Raw genomic sequence first — 20,363 nt, forward strand, 5'->3', positions numbered from 1 at the left:
TTTATCCTGCTCAAGACTAAATAGTGATCACTTCCAATTTCAAATCCTCTGTACACTCTGGTGTCCTGCACCAGGGAGAAAACATCACTATCAACAATAACATAGTCAATGAGACTTTTCTTATTCCTAGCCTCTTCTCTCCATGTGAATGTGTGCACATTTTTATGTTGGAAAATGGTAATAACCAGTCCATGTCCTGAGCAGAAATCCAACAGATATTTGCCAATATTATTAGCTTTGCTCTTTTCTCCAAATTTTCCCAAAACATTTTTGTATGTCTCGCAATCATTTCCTACTCTGCTATTTAGATCCCCAACAAGGACCAACTTTTCCTTTTTCATTGTGTCAGTTGCTTTTTCTAGAGCGTCAAAAAATTCCTCCACTTCTACCTTAGTAGAACCTTCCGTGGGACCATAGGCACAAATAAGTCTCATTGTCCAGTTCCCCATTCTCATATTTGCCCACATTACTCTACTTGAGACTGATTGCTATTCAAGATTAGCCTCGTATTTTGTGTTGAATACTATGGCTACTCCTTCTTTTCCTTGATTGTCATTGCCTGAATGTAACATTTTGTATTTATTGCTCAGAAAGATCTCACCAGTTTTGGTCTTTTTTGTTTCAGTCACCCCTATTATGTCGATCTGGTACTTATCTAATTCCTCAGCTAGCTCCATTTCTTTGCCATTCAGGCTTCTTACGTTGATAGTACTGATTTTTAAATCTGGTGATGTTGAGTAGGGGTTTGTTTTCAGATTTGTTCCAGTAGCTGACTTTTCGCTGTTCGCCCTGGTTCCCTGGCGAAAACAACGGGGGCCTTGTTTAACCGGGCGACACCCCAGCCGGCATGAAATTTTGTCATGTTGTACCATCATTTTTTATTTTGGTTTAACCAATAAGAATACAATTTGGTTGGCTAAATCCCAAATTGCCAGCCCATCCTCGTTCGTTCAGTATCAAAGTAGATACCCAACAGGGTGCACCACAAGAAGGTGAGGATTGAACATTAGGTCAGAAGCCCTGGTTGGTTCTCCGCATTCCTTTAAAGGCTATGTGGAGGTCTCCTCTCAGTTATACAGCTTTGACCCTTAAGCACCCCAGCATATCGTTAAATGTGTTATGTTATAGGTTTTAATAATTTTGTATGTGGAATTGTCATGAAAAAAAAAAAAGGGGTGGTAATGCATTAAAGTTATGCAGCTGCTGAGTTTGACTTTCTATATGCATTACTAACCATGTACTCATATTCCAGTAACAATTTGATTGGTGCAGCTATTTAATGATGAATTCATACATGCACAGGGGGTAAAAACCATTGTACTCACATACATTAAATTAAAAAAAAAAAAAAAAATTGGAATCTCTATATATTAAAACATGAGGGTAACACAATACTTGGTAACACTGTCTATATTAAATTATTAAATATTAGTAATTGAATAAGTCGCTAATATGGCTGTACTAAAAGCAAACTTGCATGTGAAAAGATTACCATAGTATATCTGTTCAATTGTAGACATATTGGGAATGCAGATTCTGTATTCCCAATATGTGCAGCTAGAATATGGCTGTACCCATATTCTAGCTGCAGTTTGCAAAACCATTAGCAAATTGCTTGAATTCGCATTTAATCTGTTTTTACGTGAATTCATTACTAAGACTTCCCTATTTTAGCAATAGTGGCCATCTTTAGTGATAAAGGAATTTCATACTTAGTTTGAGACCATTATCCTGTTTATTAATAGGAGGCCTGAACTAAAAACCTAGAGACCAGACATGCAACTGAAAGAAAAAAAAAGTATGTATAGTCTTTACAGCAGGGTCACTATTTCCACCCATGGTACTAATACTAATGCATTAGTAATGTTTTCAGCCTTTTGTGGGTAGGATATATATATATATATATATATATATATATATATATTCCATTTTATTAAAATGTAGCTGTTACTATGATTAATGATTAATGTCAAAGTTTTTTTTGAACAGAAAACTATGTATACATTATTGTGCTATTACCTTCCTCTAGTTTTCTTACACCTGTCAGGTAGAAGTACTTATCTTCCCAAATCAAATATCACCAATTCCAGCATTCAAAATCCCTATACCTGTCCAGTAACTCCTTTTTGATTATATCAGAATCAGTTGATTAGTAATACTGTTTGAAATGAACTATCTTTTACCAGAGATATTATAATCAGACTTGGATGATAGTATTGATGCAAATATATACAGATTTAGTTTATACACACTTTACCTGCATAAGTATGTTTTTACAGAGCAGCATGACATGTAAGTTGAATAAGGAGTTTGAGCCATTGAAGGTTTCTTACAAGTCATTCAGTATTCAGTTATTAGATGTAAATCTGTCATCATAAATCCTCTTACCAACGAAACAGGGTCAGAAAAGACAATTACATTGAAATTGAAGTTTCTAGCATAATTATTATTATTATTATTACCCAAAACCCCATGGAGTCAAAGGCTCATCTAGGAGGTCCTTTCATCAAACACACAGCTCATCATATCGTGCTTTAAAACACACTCAAATTTGGAGTGGGAAATCAGGGGAGAACCAGAGCTTCCAGGGATGACCTCTGGTTCTCCCTTGATCTCCTACTATTTTCTGTAGAATGTCTCCTCCAGCATTGATCCTATAACAACCCCTTAATAACTTGTAGACCTCCATCATATCGCCCCTCCTCCTCCTCCTGTCCACCAGACTCTGCAAGTTGCATCTTCTCAATCTTTCCTCATACTCGACATTCCAGAAGTCAGAAACTACCTTAGTCAATCGCCTGTGGATCCTCTCCAACATCTCTTCATCCTTCTGAAAACCAGGTGACCAAATCTGGGCACAGTGGTCCATGTGTGGCCTAATCAAAGTCTTATACAATGGAACAAGAATCTCCCTACCTCTACAAGTCAGTGTCTCCTCTGCATCATTCCCAGAAACCTTTGTGTTGTCTTCACAATTTTGGCTATGTGTCCTCTAAATTTCAGATCCTTATCCACTATCACCCCCCAGATCTCTTATTTCCTCCACTTCCAATAATATATCCTCACCAAGCATAAATTCTGCATCCCATTTTTGTTTTCCAAATTTTAAAGCCTTACATTTTGCAACATTGAACTCTCATCCCCATTCCCAATCACTCAATTTATTCAAGTCTTGTAAGGCCACAACATCCTCTCTACTCTTCATGGCTCGTCCCAACTTTGCATCATCGGCAAACAACTGAATACAAACAACTCCATCCAAATCTTCACCAATATCATTAATATACTAGCTAAATGGCAATGGCCCTAAAACAGACCCCTGAGGCACACCACTAGTAACTTTCCTTTTCCTGGATATCGCTCCCCCATACACAACATATTTATACCTATGAGATAGCCAGTCTCTAATCCAATGCACCAGTCTAATATCCAACCCCATCCACTCCAGTTTGATTATCAACTTATCATGCGGTATTCTATCAAAAGCATTTGCAAAATCGAAGTATATTACTGTGTATCCTTTCCTTTTCTGTCCATGGAAGCAGTTACCTTATTGTAATAAGTAAGTAGATTAATAAAACATGACCTCCCTTTAGCAAATCTTTGCTGTCCATCAAAGATAGTACCATTGTTGTCAACCCAATTCTGGACCCTAGTTCTCACAAGCTTCTCCAACAACTTAACTGAAACACCTGACACACAGATAGGCCTATAGTTTGATGCTCGAGATCTATCACCTCCTTTATGAAGTGGCACAATTTTGCCCTCCTTGCACTACTTAGGAACTTGACCGAGTGCAACAGTATTAAAAAAATTTGCGAAGGCTGGCATCAACTCCCTGGCACATTCCTTCAGAATACGTGATGATATATTATGAAAACCCAGAGTCTTATTTAGATCTAGTTTACAAAACTCCACATACACCTCTTGCTCACATACAGTCAGTCCCTCTTCCACATCATCAACTGCTCCCAATCTCTCCATGAAGTCACATTCACAAGATTGAAAGACTTTTATGAACTGCTTATTAAGTATCTCCAACATACTTTCTGGAACAGCTGCCTTTATACCGTTTTCTCAAATCAATGTCATCCTTCCGTAATCATTCTTTCTTTTGTTGGCTTCATATCGAAAGAACTCCTTAGGATTCTTTTGGTTTCATTAGCTAACTGCTGTTCATACCTCTCTTTAGCTACCCTCACCAACCAAGTCACCCACCTTGCCTGGTCTTTGTAGTCCTCATGGAACTGGTGATTCCCACTTCTCTTATGCTGCCTCCATAATGATCTTTTTCTCTCTATCACATGCTTAATCTCTTTATTCATTCATTTCACACCTATCTTATTTAACCTTCTCACCCTTGGAATACATTTAGACATTGCATCTACTAGATAGTTTTTGAAAAATCCCCAAGCTGCATTGATCTCTTTTCCAACTAACTCCTCATTCCATGCTACACCTGCAAGCTGTCTCCTGAGCTCTTCATAATCACCCCCACCCCCTTGTAGTTCCACATTTACCCTTTTCTTACAGAGGTCCTCACACTGCTGGCAACCACCCAGATAATCACCTCATAGTCACTCTCACCAATTGGTGGGTGATTTGACACTTCATAATTACATCCGCTGATGAGATGACCAAATCCAAGACTCTCAATCCTCGTGTGCCCTCTGTTACATACTGTCTGAGGTAGTTATCCCTCAAAAACTCAAGAAACTCATTTTCTTTACTTCCAGTTGCTATCTCATCATTCCAGTCTATATTGCCATAATTCAAATCACCCATAATGATCACTCTTTTCTTATTTGCTTGACTAATTTGATTATACATTTCACAGTCACCTACCATCCACATTTCCTGGTCTATAACAACAACCAAGTATTCCATTCTATTCGCCTCTATCTCACACCATACTGCCTCAAAACCACTGGCACTATTTCCCTCTTGCATCTCTACTTTGTATGGACATAACTCTTTCTCTATCATCAATAGCACTCCCCCCTCCCTTTTTACCCCTTCTATCCTCACGAAACACATCATATCCTTCCATCTCTATTCCTGTCAGGATGTCGTCCTCATCTAACCATGTCTCACTTATTCCAACAATTTTTGGGTGAACAGACTCAATTAGTGCAACCATTTCATCTGCCTTGTTTTTTTACACTTCTAGCATTGGTGTATAAACACAACAGCTCATTCCTGGATCTACAGCTAGTTCCACTGATAACACTCATTTGATGTGATCTCTCCATGCTCGACTGAGCCATTTCCCTTTCTGCTTATTCATTTTAGAACCCTTTTCATTTCCAACTGTTTCCTCTTGATTCCAGGTCATCCCATTCCTTTCCTGTCTATACATGTTCTCACATTGTCTTGGAGCATCCGCCTTTCTCACGCTGTGTACCCCTGTCCACCTTGAGCCTCCCCGTTTCCCTGTTCATCTTGCACACCCATTCTCTCTCATTTTCCATACTCATGCCACTTACTTTCTCATTTATAACCACCTCTTCACTCTCTCCTGCTCTTCCACATCACTTCCCACTGATCCATTCTCTATACCCACTTCTCTACCTTATAGGAACAGTCTTTCCAAATGACTTGCACCATAACCACTCAAATGCAGTCCATCGCTCCTATACAGTTCATTTCATCCTTCAAACTCATTCCACACATTAACAAATTGTACTACCCTCTTCTCACACATGTTAGAGGTTTAATGGAATATTAATAGTGCTGAGAAAGGATTAAAACTAATTTTAATACTTCCAATATTTCATTTCTGTCACAGAGACATCTTTGGGGATTACAAAAACTTTTTGTAACAACATGCACACAAATACAATAAAGTGAAACTAAAGTCCTATCTAGGTGGTGTGTCCTCTATGGAGAACGCACCTCTAGGGACCCATAGATGGTGCACCACCTAGATAGGACTTTAGTTCCACTTTGTATTGTATTTGTGTGTATGTTGTTACAAAAAGTTTTTGTAATCCCCAAAGATGTCTCTGTGACAGAGACAAAAATTGGAAGTATTAAAATTAGTTTTAATCCTTTCTCAGTGCTGTTAATATTCCATTAAACCTCTAACCTGAATTCTTCACAGCACTTAAGCCTCAACACACCTCTCCTCACACATTTTAGCCAACATACCATTCATAATCCTTGCTTTCCGCCTCATCTCACCACAGTCATACCTAGGCAACACGCTTACTACCCTTCCTGTCACGCTATTCTCTTTTATCCATCTAAGCAGCCTCCTGATATCCATTCTGACGTGCTCTTTGTCTCCTCTTTCAAGTCATTTGTAACCCAAGTTGTTTATACATTTCTTTGTCACCATCTTCACATTCCCTAGCCTATAGCAACATCCAGCTAAATATGTCTTCTGCCAACTCACTACACTGTCATATAAAACCATTGCCACTATTTGCCTCTTTCATGTCTACTTTATGTGGACATAACTCCCCTGCTGTCATCAGCAGCATTTCCCCATCCTTTCTATCCTCGCCGAAACATTGTACCCTTCCACCTCTATTCTTGTTAGGATATCATCTTTATTCAACCATATTTTACTTATTCCAATGATTTTGGAGTGAATAATCTCAATCAGTGAAACCATACATCCACAAACTGTGCTCCCTTCTCACACAGCTCTACTAGCATAGCATTCATGATTCTAGATCTCCATCTCAACTGATCATTGTCATACCTCAACAACACACTAATAACCTTTCTCACTATACTGTTATCTTTCACTTTTCTCAATAACCTCCTGTTATTTACCTTTACATTCTCCTTATATCATGTCTTGTCCTTATCTTGTTTGTTTCCTCATGTCCAAAGCATGAGTTATTTTGCTCATTCTCCCTCCTGGATAGCAGACTATAAGGACTCTCTCATTAACCATAATATGGTGATGTAGTCAAAACCATAGATGTCATCCGTGTTCTGCTTATAAATGACCAGACTTTCCTGGAGTGTACAAAATTCTCTCCTACAGATATCCTCTCTTTAATAAGACTAATAATCTCAGCAAATTACTTCAAATAAAATTACAAATTTTCAGTCTTCACATGGGAGAGAACATTAGCGGTATATTCCCTGAATATTTTCTTGCCCATATGGGAACACAGTTCTTATTTTTCTCTACACATTCATCTCTTATTACAGTAGATACATGGATGATTAAAAGAAAGAATACATGGATGATGTTCTATGCATTGATAACATAAATGCCATATAACTGTTAGTCTGTTCTTTATTACTATTATTATTATTATTACATAACACCTCCAGGGAGTCCAAAGACTCATCGAGGGAGGGTACGTACTCTACAACTCTCCATCTCCACCACTCCACAACCGCAGCTACTTTCATCATCTACACCAACGCCATCTACCGCCGACCACCACGACTAGTATTTTCACAGACAAACATCCATGCCCACGGCAAGATTTGAACCCGCAGCCTTTTGGCTGGAGAACGGATACGCTAACCACTCTGCCAACCAGGCCGGTGTGGCCGGCCTGGTTGGCCGCATCTTTCAACACCTTTGGCTCCAGATTAAAATTCTCTGTTGAATATGAAGAAAATACATCTATAAACTTCTGGAATTTGATCCTCATTAGATTCATTCATGATACCATTGTCGAAGTATAGCTAAAAACATTGGAAATTATTTGCATTTCACCTCCTGTCACTGTTATTGTATCCAGAAATCTGTCATATATAATATAATTTATTGTGTTACAAATACTCACCTCCAAATACCCAAAGTTACATTCCGTCTTCTCAAAGTCACATATCAAAACTGCATAGTTTTAAAATTGCCATATATCCAAAACATTTTTAAAGCCATAAAATGAATATTCCAATAACAATATTGTCTTTCCGACTAACAACAATGAAATTTACTAAAACATAGAACCATTACAACTCAGGCCGACAAGCTACTATGCCATAAAGTCATTTATAAGTTTAACTGCCAGTCAGGCTACAGTACATGTTATTAGTTCTACCATTCATTAGATCTTTTAAGTCTTGTGCTTAATTGAGCATTATCGAGATTGTAACATTCCCATACCAGATTACTTACTTTCTACCATAAAGGAAACACGCAAACAAAAATCTACCAGCAACAACAAAAATCTCACTACTGAGATATTCTTGTGTGCAATAATATCTAAACATATCCCTGAAATCGAAAAGGTCGCTGTTATCGATTTTCAAGAAACTTAATCCAAATTATATTCTGAATCATTAGCAATAAGAACAACCCAACGTGCCATAAACACGAAACGACCCTATTTATTGTGTCCCCCTCATGACAATTAAACAAAATAAATTATTCTCCTGTATACTCAAAAACCAGCCCAACTCTCTAATACTCTCAAACCTACTATACCCTCCTGATAGACGTTTCATAAAATAAAAAAAATAAAAATTAAATTAAAAAAAAAAAACATGCAGCTAGTTTAGTTTTCAGCTGTACTTATTCTTCTTCTTTATTCTTAGTTCTTTCAATATCCAAAATTTACATAATTCATGTTTTTGTTATGTTTTTCATTTATCCGAATGTTATTTATACACTAAATTGTTGGTATCTTGTGCTCATCACTTTTAATTGTATACTGCTTTGGCTCTGAAGTCTTGTCAAGTTTTTACCATCTTCACCTCCAAAAAAAAATTTACACAGGTATATAAATTAATATGCTTTAATTTAAACTTCTCTTGATTTTAACTTTTGTAGCCTAGTTGTTACGAGGTGGATTAACCATGCTACCAGCCAAGACGTCTATAGACAAGTTATAATGGATGCAAAATGCATATTAAAATTTTAATACCATTGATATTATATTGAAATATATGATGGATACGAAGCATATTAGGATGCGTATTTGATCAATAATGGCCGGTAAGGTGGTTAACATATTTTCCAGTCTTTCCTAATTTTTGTACACCTGGATGTATTTGAAAAAGTTTTTCCTTAGGAAAATGGATATGGTTGCTAATTTGGTGCAGGTATATAAAAGTACTTTATTTACACTTTGGTTATCTTTTGAAATGTACTTTATATATATAGGGTATATAAATAATTTTGATATGATCTTATATTTCTGTGGATGATAGGACAGTATGGATCATATAGTATTTTATTCATCTGATAAGAGTAAGCCATTGACAATGAAGGAGCATGGATAATTGAGTTTTGTTGCAAGAACTGTTTCATTATGACATTATAGCCCTGTTGTGTCAGATGTATCAATGGAAGAAAGACTGTAGAACACATGACTGTGTTGTAGCCCTAAACCCCAAAAACTTGTATTATTGTTTGTAATAGTATGAATTCTGTGGTTGATTTTTTTTTGAGAGGCAGGATTAAAACTCATGCTTTTGGGAGAAAAAAAAATCCTAATTTTCTTTACCAAAGGTCATTTAATTCACAAATCAGCCCCCCCCCCAAAAAAAATCCTAGAAAAATTTCTCTAGTTGGCTGCATAAATTGAACAGCACGTATAGCAGTGTTTCTTTAAACAACTGAGCAGTACTACAGAAGTGAACACCATTTTCAGAGGACTGCAAACATACCTTGATTTTCCATAATAAATGTGCTTTTTTTGACTATCTAGTGAAGAATTAACAAATATAGAAATGGTCCAAGATTACTAAAGCAATATTTTAGTAATAAATTTTAATGAATATCAGATTTTTTCAAAACTTATCCTGCTAGAATATTTGTTATACATACAAATAGACAAACACAATGCTAACTGTTGTGTATGGCACTGTGTTATTTATCAAAATTGGCACATCTCTGAAATATATCTAAAAGTGGCTGGGGAAAAAAAATAAAAAGAGAAAAATATTATTATTATTATTATTATTATTATTATTATTATTTTGGTAAACTTCATGGAGTTAATAGACTCATGGGAGGCCTACTCAACCATCAGCATGTCTATCATATGAATTTTGAAGTTATTTACACCCGTTGCATTCACACTGCAATGCATTCCACTCACCAGCAACTCTCCAAGTAAAAAATCAACTCCTCACACCCTTTTTAACCACATCTTTATACAACTTCCAGGGATGGCCTCTCATTCTTCCTATTGTAACATCCATTCATTTTTATAATTCCTTCTGTATTAATCTGATAGAATCCTTGAACTAACATGAAGGTCTCTGTCATATCTCATCATCCTATCCACCAAACTCTGTAATTCATATTACTTCAAACTCTCTTCATAACCAACACTCCAGAATCCTGGTGTCATTTTGGTCATTTGTCTTTGGAACCTCTAGTGTTTCCACATCACAGTGAAAACTAATGACCAAATTTGAGTACAGTAGTCCATATGTGATCTGACAAATGTCTTATGTAGAGGCACCGCCATCTCCTTATCCCTACATGTCAGTGTACTTTTTTATCATAGCAGCAATACAATGTGCAATCTTTGCAACACTTGTGATATGCCCTCAGAATTTCAGTCCACAGTCTACCATCACTCTGAGATCCTGAATCTCATCCACTTCCTGAAGTACAGCTCCACCAATACAGTGTGCAGACTTGTATCTCTGCATCCCCAAAGTGTAACATCTTGCATTTATTAATACTAAAAATGCAATGCCACTCATTTTTCCAAGCTAAAAGTCTATTCATATCTTCCTGTAGAGAATTAACATCAGCGCTACTCGTGATAATTCAACCAAACAACAAACATTTAAAGGTGAAATAAATAATTGAGTATCATCACCTCCTGATGTGATAGGCCAAACTCTCATAGCCAAGTAACTTGGTTTCATATGTATTCCTTATATGTTTTGAGTTCTACATATATATAATATTGTGATTTACCTTTCCAGGGACTAGTTGGTGGTCAGTACCCAAGTGATCCAATGAAAGAACAACTAGCAAAGGATAGTGCAGTTGTGGTATGTTGTCTGTGTGTGTGTTCTTAAATACTGTATGTATGCAATTTGGAAAAAAAAAATATATATAAAATTAAATTTTTTTTCAAATTTAATTTAATATGTCATTTTAATGTTATCTTAATCCTCCTAATTTTAGTGTATTTAGTATTTTAGCACATATTTTTATTAAGATATTTCAATATTTAGTATACGTTTAAAATGGCGCCAAAAAAGGGCAAGAAGTGTAATGCTAAAAAAGCACCGCAGTCGAGAACAAGAAAGTTAGCTGTGTTAAAGTAAAGAGGTTATTAGAGACATCGAAGAGGTTAATGAAAATTAATTAACTTCCAAAATAGCAAAATTGAAGCAGGTCATCAGAGAGACGACGTGGGAATTGCAAAAAAGTCAAGAGGCGTTTAAATGAGCATAGGGAGAAAAAGAAAGTTATGCAGCAAAATAAGAAACAACAACAGAAACAGGTAAGTCAGAAAGAAATGGAAATCAGGTAAGTGACGTTATTAAAAAGAAAGAAGTTATTTGGTATGACTCTATAATAAAACATGTGATTGATGAGCAAGTTATAACATAGAGTTTTTTGGAGCAAAAATTAAGAATATAAAGAAAACAATTCAAAAACAGAAAAGTAAATGAAATCATAGTTGTAGTAGGTACTAACGACTTAACTGGTGATAATTTCACTATAAGAGAGGACATGAAGAGGTTGTTGGTAGAGGCAAGAGTGAGAAAGTGAAAATCGTCAGTATTTTACCTCGCTGTGATAAAAATGAATCAAGAAGAAGGGCTATGATGGCAAACGATTCAATGTGTAGGCTATGTAGAAGGAATGGATGCAAGCTTTTCAGTGTGTGGAGTGAGTTTGAGGGAAGATTGGATTTGTATAAGAGGGATAGCCTACACCTGAATGCATTTGGTATCAGGAGTCTACTAAACTGATAATTGGTACAAGACCTAAAACAGAGAGTCAGGGAAACTAAATTATAAAGGGCAGAATGGTGTGACTGTGAGTGTAAGAGCGACAATGTTATATAACTGTGTGTTAATGATGGGAATGGGCTTTGTCATGGAAATGTTGGTGAGGAGAGAATGATATCAGTTTTGTTTTCGTCCGACTGATCAAATGTATGCAAAGATGTCTACATGTATAAGGCATTAGAGAAGCATAGAGATCTGCAAGCTGTCCAACTGTGTCAGGTAGACTGCAGACAAGCGTATACAAAAGAACAAACAGGTAGATTACTATGTCTGTACACAAATTCAGAAACAAAACGGTAGAGTTTGTTGCCTTAGTCAATATGTCGCGACCTCAAATTGTACATTAGTGAGACCTGGGCTATAAGAATCAGATATGGTATTGAGTGTAAAGGATAAAGAATTTTTTTTAGGAATGATAGGAGAGGAAGGGACATGCTGCTAATGATATCAAATGACTTGAACCCAGTTAGAGTTCAGACATATGATTGTAGTACTACTACTAACAATATTTCATGTGAGAGTGAGTTTAAAGTAATCTGGTGTGAGGTTGAATCTAACAAGTTTAATTACATAGTCGGGTGTTGTTATAGACCTGGTGGATCAGTTGCTAGTGATGAAGAAATGCACCACAAAATAGAAAATATGAGCGCGAAAAGAGTAATCATAATGGGAGACTTTAATTATCCAAATATTGATTGGGTAGCAGTAGAGTCTCATGAGATGAATGAAAATACATTTATTGAGATGTAGCGGGACAACTTCCTCAAGCAGCATGTGACAGAAGGAACTCGAGAGCAGAGAGTGATAGATTTGATTATAGTGTCAGAGTGTTTCAGTTAAAGATGTAACTATTTTGCCTCCAGTTGGTGATAGTGAGAAGGGACTAAGTTTACGAATGTTCCTTCAGAAAAGGTTACATGCTTAACTACAAAGCAGGAAATTATAACCAACTGAGGAGTATATTGAGTTCAGTGGAATGGGATCGGTGGGATGGAAAGAATATAGACAGTGCATGGGAAGCATTTAAACAAATACTTAAATGATGTGATGTTAAAATGAGTCCTAAGAGTTCGAAGAATAAATAGGGTAGGAGTCAAATGGATGTGTAATCTTATTAAGCAAGAGATTTGTAAGAAAAGGATGATGTGAAAGGAATACTGTGTGCCTAAGGATGATAAGGTTATGAACGTTATAAGCAGCAGGCTAGAATAGTTACAACTGTTATTGATATGCTTCAAGTAAAAGAATGAATATGAAAGAATAACTCTTCTAAATCCAGATGGTGTGAGGGTTACAGATGAAGAAGAGGTTATTCAGTTAATGAGTGCCCATCTTGTTAAAAGCTATCAACCTAGTGTATGCAATGTTGAGCTCACTGTTATCTCTTCACTAGATGAAGAAATGAAGGTGTATGAGGACGAGGTATTAGAGCTATTGCATAAATTGAATAAGAATTCAGCAATAGGGACTGATGGAATATCAGCATATGTGCTAACAGAGTGTTCAGCTGAACTGCTCATTCCTTTGACCAGGCTGTTTAATATGAGTTTCAGAACAGGGAAGATTCTGCAGGTATGGAAGGAATGTATGGAAATTCCATTGCACAAGGGTGGTACAAAGACCGATGTATCCAACTATCGACTAATTAGTATCTCAGGAGTAGTGGTTTTGGAAAAATTAATTAGGACTCCCATTCAGAAATGGGTTGACAGTGAATCTCTACTTTGCAGTGAACAGCATAGGTTAACTAAGGAAGGTCATGTTTTAGAAACCTGCTCACATTCTGTAACAATGTTATCATTGAACTAGAGAAGGTGAATGGATACACCATGGTACTTTTGGATTTTGCTAAAGCTTTTGACAAAATACAGACTATTGTATAAATTAGAGAATATGGGTTTGGATTATAGAATATTAACGTGGATAAAAGGATGGCTGACTGAGAGATATAAAAAGTGGTATACGGAGGATGTGAGTCTGCAAGATTAACAAGTGGTGTGTCACAAGGATCAGTGCTTGGTCCTCTATTATTCAATTCTGTACATTAATGATATTGGGAAGGATTTGAAAAGTGACATACAGCTATTTCCTGATGATGCAAAGATAGGTAGGGTAATCAGGAATGCTGATATGCAGTACTTGCAGAATGATTTTAATAGGCTGGAACTGTGGGCATGGGAAAATGGGTGTCAGTTCAATGTCAGTAAAATGTAAAGTCATTCACTTTGACGTGACTAGATATCCAGTGTCATATTATATTGGTGGGATTATGCTAGAAGAAAATGATGAGGTTAGAGATCTTGGAGTGTTAGTAGATAGGAAGTTGAAGTTCAGGGGCCATGTGGCAAAGATTGCAAATACAACTCAAAAGATAATTGCAATGCTGAAACGAACGTTCACATGTAAAGATAAGGATGTTATTTTGCCTCTTTACAAGGTCTTGATAAGACCGCACTTAGATTTGTGTGCAGGTCTGGTCTCCTTGTTTTCATTGTGATTCTGATATATTGGAGAGAGAAAGAGCAAAGGAGAGTATTGAAAATGATGTCAGGATTGTGGAATACTGATTATGAAGACAGATTGAGAATTTGTAGACTGCAGACATTAGCAAACAGAAGTAAGAGGGGTGATATGATTGAGACTTGCAAACTTCTGAAAGGGTCATACAAGATTTCAATTTATGGAGGGTGGGGAAAGGACAAGAGAGCATCCTTAGAAGCCGGGAATGAAGACCGCTAAGAAGGGGATGAGGGCTAGATTTTTCTCTCAGAGGGTGGTGCGTGATTGGAATGGATTGCATTGGATGTTGTGAGTGCAAGTAGTGTGCATGAATTCAAGAATAAGTATGATAGCTTGATAGCTGGTGCGTGTAGTATGTGACCACCCTCGATCAGTCTCTGACTCCCTGGAGTTCTCTCTCTCTCTTTTTTTTTTTTTAACTTTAATAATGATCACTTTATTATTATTCACATATAATATTTACAATTCATACTTGCACACTAATCTACATACAGGTTAATTTACACGTGCTGCTAACAAATTTTTTTTAATAATTTTTTTTTGTATACAAGTACATTCTGTATATATCCGTATACATTTATATTACATATAATTTTTTTTTTAACATTTTATTTATTATTTTTATTATTCAATAATAGTTTTTTTCTTTTTTTGTTGATCTTGGTTGAAATGTAATATCTCAGGTTTCATCCTCAATGCTTATTTATTAATTAGCTTATCTGAGGATGACACTGGTTAGTTATTGTTTATTGGTTTGATTGTTGTGTTGGGAAGTAGGCTGATGTTTGATAGGTCTGATATCTACTACAGCAGTAGGTTGCAAAATTCATTCACACACACGATAATTTGGAATGCCTTGACACGTCACTGAACTGGAAAGCCTGAACTAATATATTGTGTTTCGTTAAATTGTGTGTAGGGTGCGTGTTTCTTGTTCATAGTATGTCCTTAGGACTCTTTTCACACTGTTGTAGTTTTTAAGGTTCCTGTATTCAAAAGGTAGTTTATTTTGCATGTCTGGGATGTAGAAGCTTTGTGTGGCCTTTCTGTAGTGATTATTATATTTATTTGTGGTGAGGTCTTGTTATACGGTATGTATTTCTGGCTGTCCTGTAGTTGGCACATCGAAATAATGTTTTAGCAAAGCTACATAGTGACATAAGTGCTTTGCTGTTAGTATTTTGTGTTCTGACATTGCAGTGTACATAAAATCGGTATTGTGTCTTTGTCCCCAAAAGATCAGTTTTATCATTTTGTACTGTAATGACATTAATCTATTTAGTTTGTAGGGTGCACCGAAAGCATACATTGTTATAGCATATCTTAGTATATTTTGGCATAGTGCTTTGTATAGTTGTGCTTTTAGGTGTTTCGGAGTATAATAATAATATACTCCAGATTATAATAATATAATAATATACTCTCTTAGTAATAATAACCTGAGAAATTACCTAGTTACCTATCATGTTTCATTAGATGGTTATAAAAAAAAATCATAAAAATTTTCCTGCACAAAAATTAGGTAGGGGATGGGAATATTTTGTTATACAAAAAATAGAGTAAAATGTTTTAAATGTTTTTAAAAATTGTAGTAATTATTACATAAAACTGACTCTTTAATTTTTATTTTGTCATAAAATTTTGAATATATTAACCCTTTGATCATTACAGACTCTCTGAGCGCATTCATTGCTATAATTTCTTTAGCATTACTATTGCTCCGAGTGTGTTTCAATAATTTGTTAGTGATGTTACTAAAGCACTGATCATGTTATATTCTTTATAACTGCACTGGATTCGTTTGTGATTTAGTTTTCTTGCTTACATATAGATGATGATAGTTCTCTATGAGAAAAGACATTTTACTTTTGCTGTTTAACAAAAGTATGTTGAAGCACAAAGGTGGTGTAAAAAAATGGCTTTGACATCAGGTTTTCAGAAGTGCAAGATGTCTGCTGTGTTATTTGCAAGCGATTCTGATAGTGAATCAGATGAAGAATATGTTGAAGAATTCTTTTTAGATGGAAGTAATGACAGTGATGTTGATGTCTCATTGATTGACGAGTTCAGGGAGTGGTGTTTGTGGTTTTGTTGTGGTTTGTCTCAAAATATAGTTGTAGTTTGTCTCAAGCTAGGAGGAGATGGTGCCGTATGCTGGCTGGATCAGTTGGTATGTTTATGTTGCCCTCGCTTTTTTTTTACATGGTATTTCTCAAGATATCCACATAAGTAATTGTTCATTGGAACTGTTTGAATTATATTTTGATGAAGATATAATAAATATTTTAGTTGAGAAAATGAAAAACAAAGTTATGCAGTTCATTGCTGCTACAATCCTTAAATGTTTTTCTCCTTGTTTTCATTGGAATGACACAGACTACAGTGAACTGAAGGTGTTTTTAGCATTATTACTGCTTCTAGCCATAGTTCAGAAATAAAATGGAATTGGTCAGAAAAATGGATGATCGAGATACAATTTTTTTTTAGAAGTGATGTCGGAATGTTGATAATGAAATTTTTACACTTTGCTGACAAGGATTCTGATTATCCAAAACTAAAAAAAAAAATAGGCTTTTTTTTTACTCTCTCAAAAAAGAAGTTCCAGGAAGTTTATACACCAGAACAAGATATTTGTGTTGATGAAAGCCTTATTATATGCTGCTGAAGCACTCAAATTTTGGTTTGAAATGCTTTGAACTTTGTGAATCATCTAGTGTCTACATATATGACCTGATAATTTATACATGTAAAGGCACTCAGGTACTGCCTAATGCTGGTTTTGTACTAGAATTGTTGTTACCTTAGCATCTTCACTGCTGAATGAGGACTGCATTACCTTAGATCAGTGGTTCCAACCTTTTTCCACTTGTGTACCCCTTTTAAACCCATTTCTATAAATTGTACCCCTTGTTTTTAAAATAGTGGTGATTCAAACTTAACATTTATTGTTTTATAACTAACGTTTTGCATTTTGTTTACTTTACTTGTTTTTCCACCATTACTGATTATTATTTTTTTAGAAGTGATGTCTGAATGAACGTTTTCCTTGATAATGAAATTTTTACACTTTGCTGACAAGGATTCTGATTATCCAAAACTAAAAAAAACCATATACCTCTGAATGGCCCAGCACGTACCCCTGCGGGTATGCATGCCACCGGTTGGGAACCGATGCCTTTAGACAGTTTCAAGCTTGCTGACTACTTAGTTACCAAAAAAAAAAAAAAACTGATGTTTATGGGACTGCTAAGACAACCCAAAAAATAAATGCCTGAAGACCTCAAATTGAAGAAAGGAGACACTTATGCCTTTCAGTGTAGGAAGATCGTTGCCCTGAATGGAAAGTCAAGAAAAATGTCACTATGTTGAGCACCATCCATGGTAAAGAAATGGAGAATGTAGAGATGAGGAAAGGAACAGCGAAAAAATCAGCTGTGATATTACACTATAACACCATGGGAAATGTTTATCATTTAGACCAAATGCTTTCATATTATCTTGCTATCCGGAACAGAGATTTCTGTGTACAATGCTTTTGTAACGCACACAAAGTTAGTTGGTAAGCTTGATCACATAGCTTTTAGCCTGGATCTCATCAACAAGATCATTGAAACCTACTACACCCCAAGGGCTAACAAGAAAGGCAGAAGAGAACCCAATCAGATGGCACTTTCCAGAATATATACCCCCCCCCCCCCCACTGAAAAGCAAGCAGAGCCAAGAAGAATATGTGCATTTGTTGCACAAGATCAGTTTTAGGAAAGAAGGTTCATGAAGAAACATGTATGTGGTGCTCCGATCGTCAAGCAGGGTTGTGTGATTCACCATGCTTCAAATCTACCATACTATTCAAAACTTCTGAAGAAATGTCATTGTATGTAGGTTATTAATGTTATTGTTTTCCATGTATAAAAATCATATATTAGCTAAATATTCTTTTTCAGTAAATCATTGACAGTTTTTATATAAAAATTGTAAATGAATACTTCTTATACTTAGTTAATTATGTAGTGTTGAAATTTAAAAAAAAAAAAAAAAACCTGAAACTGGAACCTAATGGTCAAAGGGTTAAATTGATATTGAGTTTACAGAAAAAACAATATCCTTTAGTCCGTTAAACAAATGATGTTTAAGGGAGGGCAATCTTTCAAGTGAAGTAAAACTGAAGTACTGGCTAAATAAACAATTCAGTATCATCACCTCCCAATGTGATAGGCCCAACTGTTATAGCCAAGTTACTTGGTTTCATAGAAACTAAATTAATGCTATTATAAGACAGTTTGTCTGTCTTGCAGGATCACATTATGAAGCAAAGTGGTATTAAACCTAATATCAAAATTGGAGATGTTAATCTCTGCTTTATACAGATATGTTATACTTTTAAATAAATCCAGTACAGGTCTGCAAGATTCCCTGACTAAATTGAATGATGTGATTTTTTGTAATAGATTTGGTATGAAGGTCAGCAATAACAAGACAAAGACAATGAAAATAGGTAGAAGCATTGAAAATATCGACATTGTCAATGGAGAATCTATAGATCAAGTAAAACATTTCAGCTACCTAGGTACAAATTTTAGTGAAGATGGTAAATTAAATATGGACATAGACAACAAAATCAACAAAGCTGGTATGGTAGGAAGTCCACTGAAAAAATTTATATGGCAACAAGAGAAAAATTAGTCAAAACACTAAATTAGCTGTATACAAGACAGTGTTCAAACCAATTTTAACTTATGGATTTGAGAGCTGGGTTAAAAATTAAACACTTAACCAAAGACTAGAGACCACAGATATGAGAATCCTGGGAAGGATTAGGGGCATGAACAGATGGCATCATGGCGATTTCATATTAAAAACGGGTGTACAATATCATCTTTGTGAAGAATTATCAATGTAATAGATAAGCTTAAGTGTTGGGCATTATTCATAACTTATTTTAATGATATTACAACACCAAATGAACTAAATCATAAAACGATGTTTATTATCATTATTATTAAGAGAGACCTCCAGGGAGTCAGAGACTCATTGAGGCAAGGTCACATACTACACACACAGCTATCATATTTATTCTTGAATTCATTCACACTGCTTGCACTCACAACATTCAATGGCAATCCATTCCAAATCACCCTCTGAGAGGAAAATCTAGCCCTTCTTAGCAGCCTTCATTCTCAGCTTCCAAGGATGCCCTCTTGTCCTTTCCCCACTCTCTATAAATTGAAAAATTCCATCAGTTGAAATCCTGTATGACCGTTTAAGAAGTTTGAAAGTTTATCCTGTTTACTAGTATCTGCAGTCTACAGATTCTCAATCTGTCTTCATAATCAGTATTCCACAATCCTGATATCATTTTTAACACTCTCCTTTGTACTTTCTCCAATATATCAGAATCACAATGGAAAAAAGGAGACCAGACCTGTGCACAATAGTCCTAATGAGGTCTTATCAAGGCTTTGTAAAGAAGCAAAGTAACATCTTTAGCTTTACTAGTGAACATTCGTTTCAGCATTGCAACTATCTTTTGAGTTGTATTTGCAATCTTTGCCACATGGCCCGTGAACTTCAACTTCCTATCTATTAACACTCCAAGGTCCCTAGACTCGTCAGTTTCTTCTAGCCTAAGCCCACCAATATGATACGTGGATATTTAATCACACCGAAGTGAATGACTACATTTACTGACATTGAACTGACACCCATTTTCCCATGCCCACAGTTCCAGCCTATTGAAATCATTCTGCAAGTACTGCATATCAGCATTCTTGATTACCCTACCTATCTTTGCATCATCAGGAAATAGCTGTATGTCACTTGTCAGATCCTTCCCAATATCATTAATGTACAGAATACAATAACAGAGGACCGAGCGTTGATCCTTGTGGTACACCACTTGTTACCTTAAATCTTGCAGACTCATATCCCACATATAC

General features: G+C 35.8%; 1 protein-coding gene across 4 annotated transcripts in view; it reads left to right on the forward strand.

Moving 5' to 3' along the window:
- Positions 1-20,363, forward strand: part of LOC150106194 (LIM domain-binding protein 2-like) — a 607,136-nt gene that overhangs the window by 224,855 nt on the left and 361,918 nt on the right. For all 4 annotated transcript variants that reach the window (XR_016548352.1, XM_090393030.1, XM_090393031.1 and 1 more), the window contains one exon: positions 10,867-10,935. Coding sequence is in view for 3 of the 4 variants with exons in the window: in XM_090393030.1 (XP_090249156.1) it covers positions 10,867-10,935 (69 nt within the window). In the remaining variant the exon portion in view is untranslated. The remainder of the gene's footprint in view (positions 1-10,866; positions 10,936-20,363) is intronic.

This window comes from Typopeltis vanoorti, chromosome 5, assembly GCF_054136105.1.
Source record: "Typopeltis vanoorti isolate ZY-2024b chromosome 5, IOZ_Tvanoo_1.0, whole genome shotgun sequence".
In the NCBI taxonomy this organism is placed as follows: Eukaryota; Metazoa; Arthropoda; class Arachnida; order Uropygi; family Thelyphonidae; genus Typopeltis; species Typopeltis vanoorti.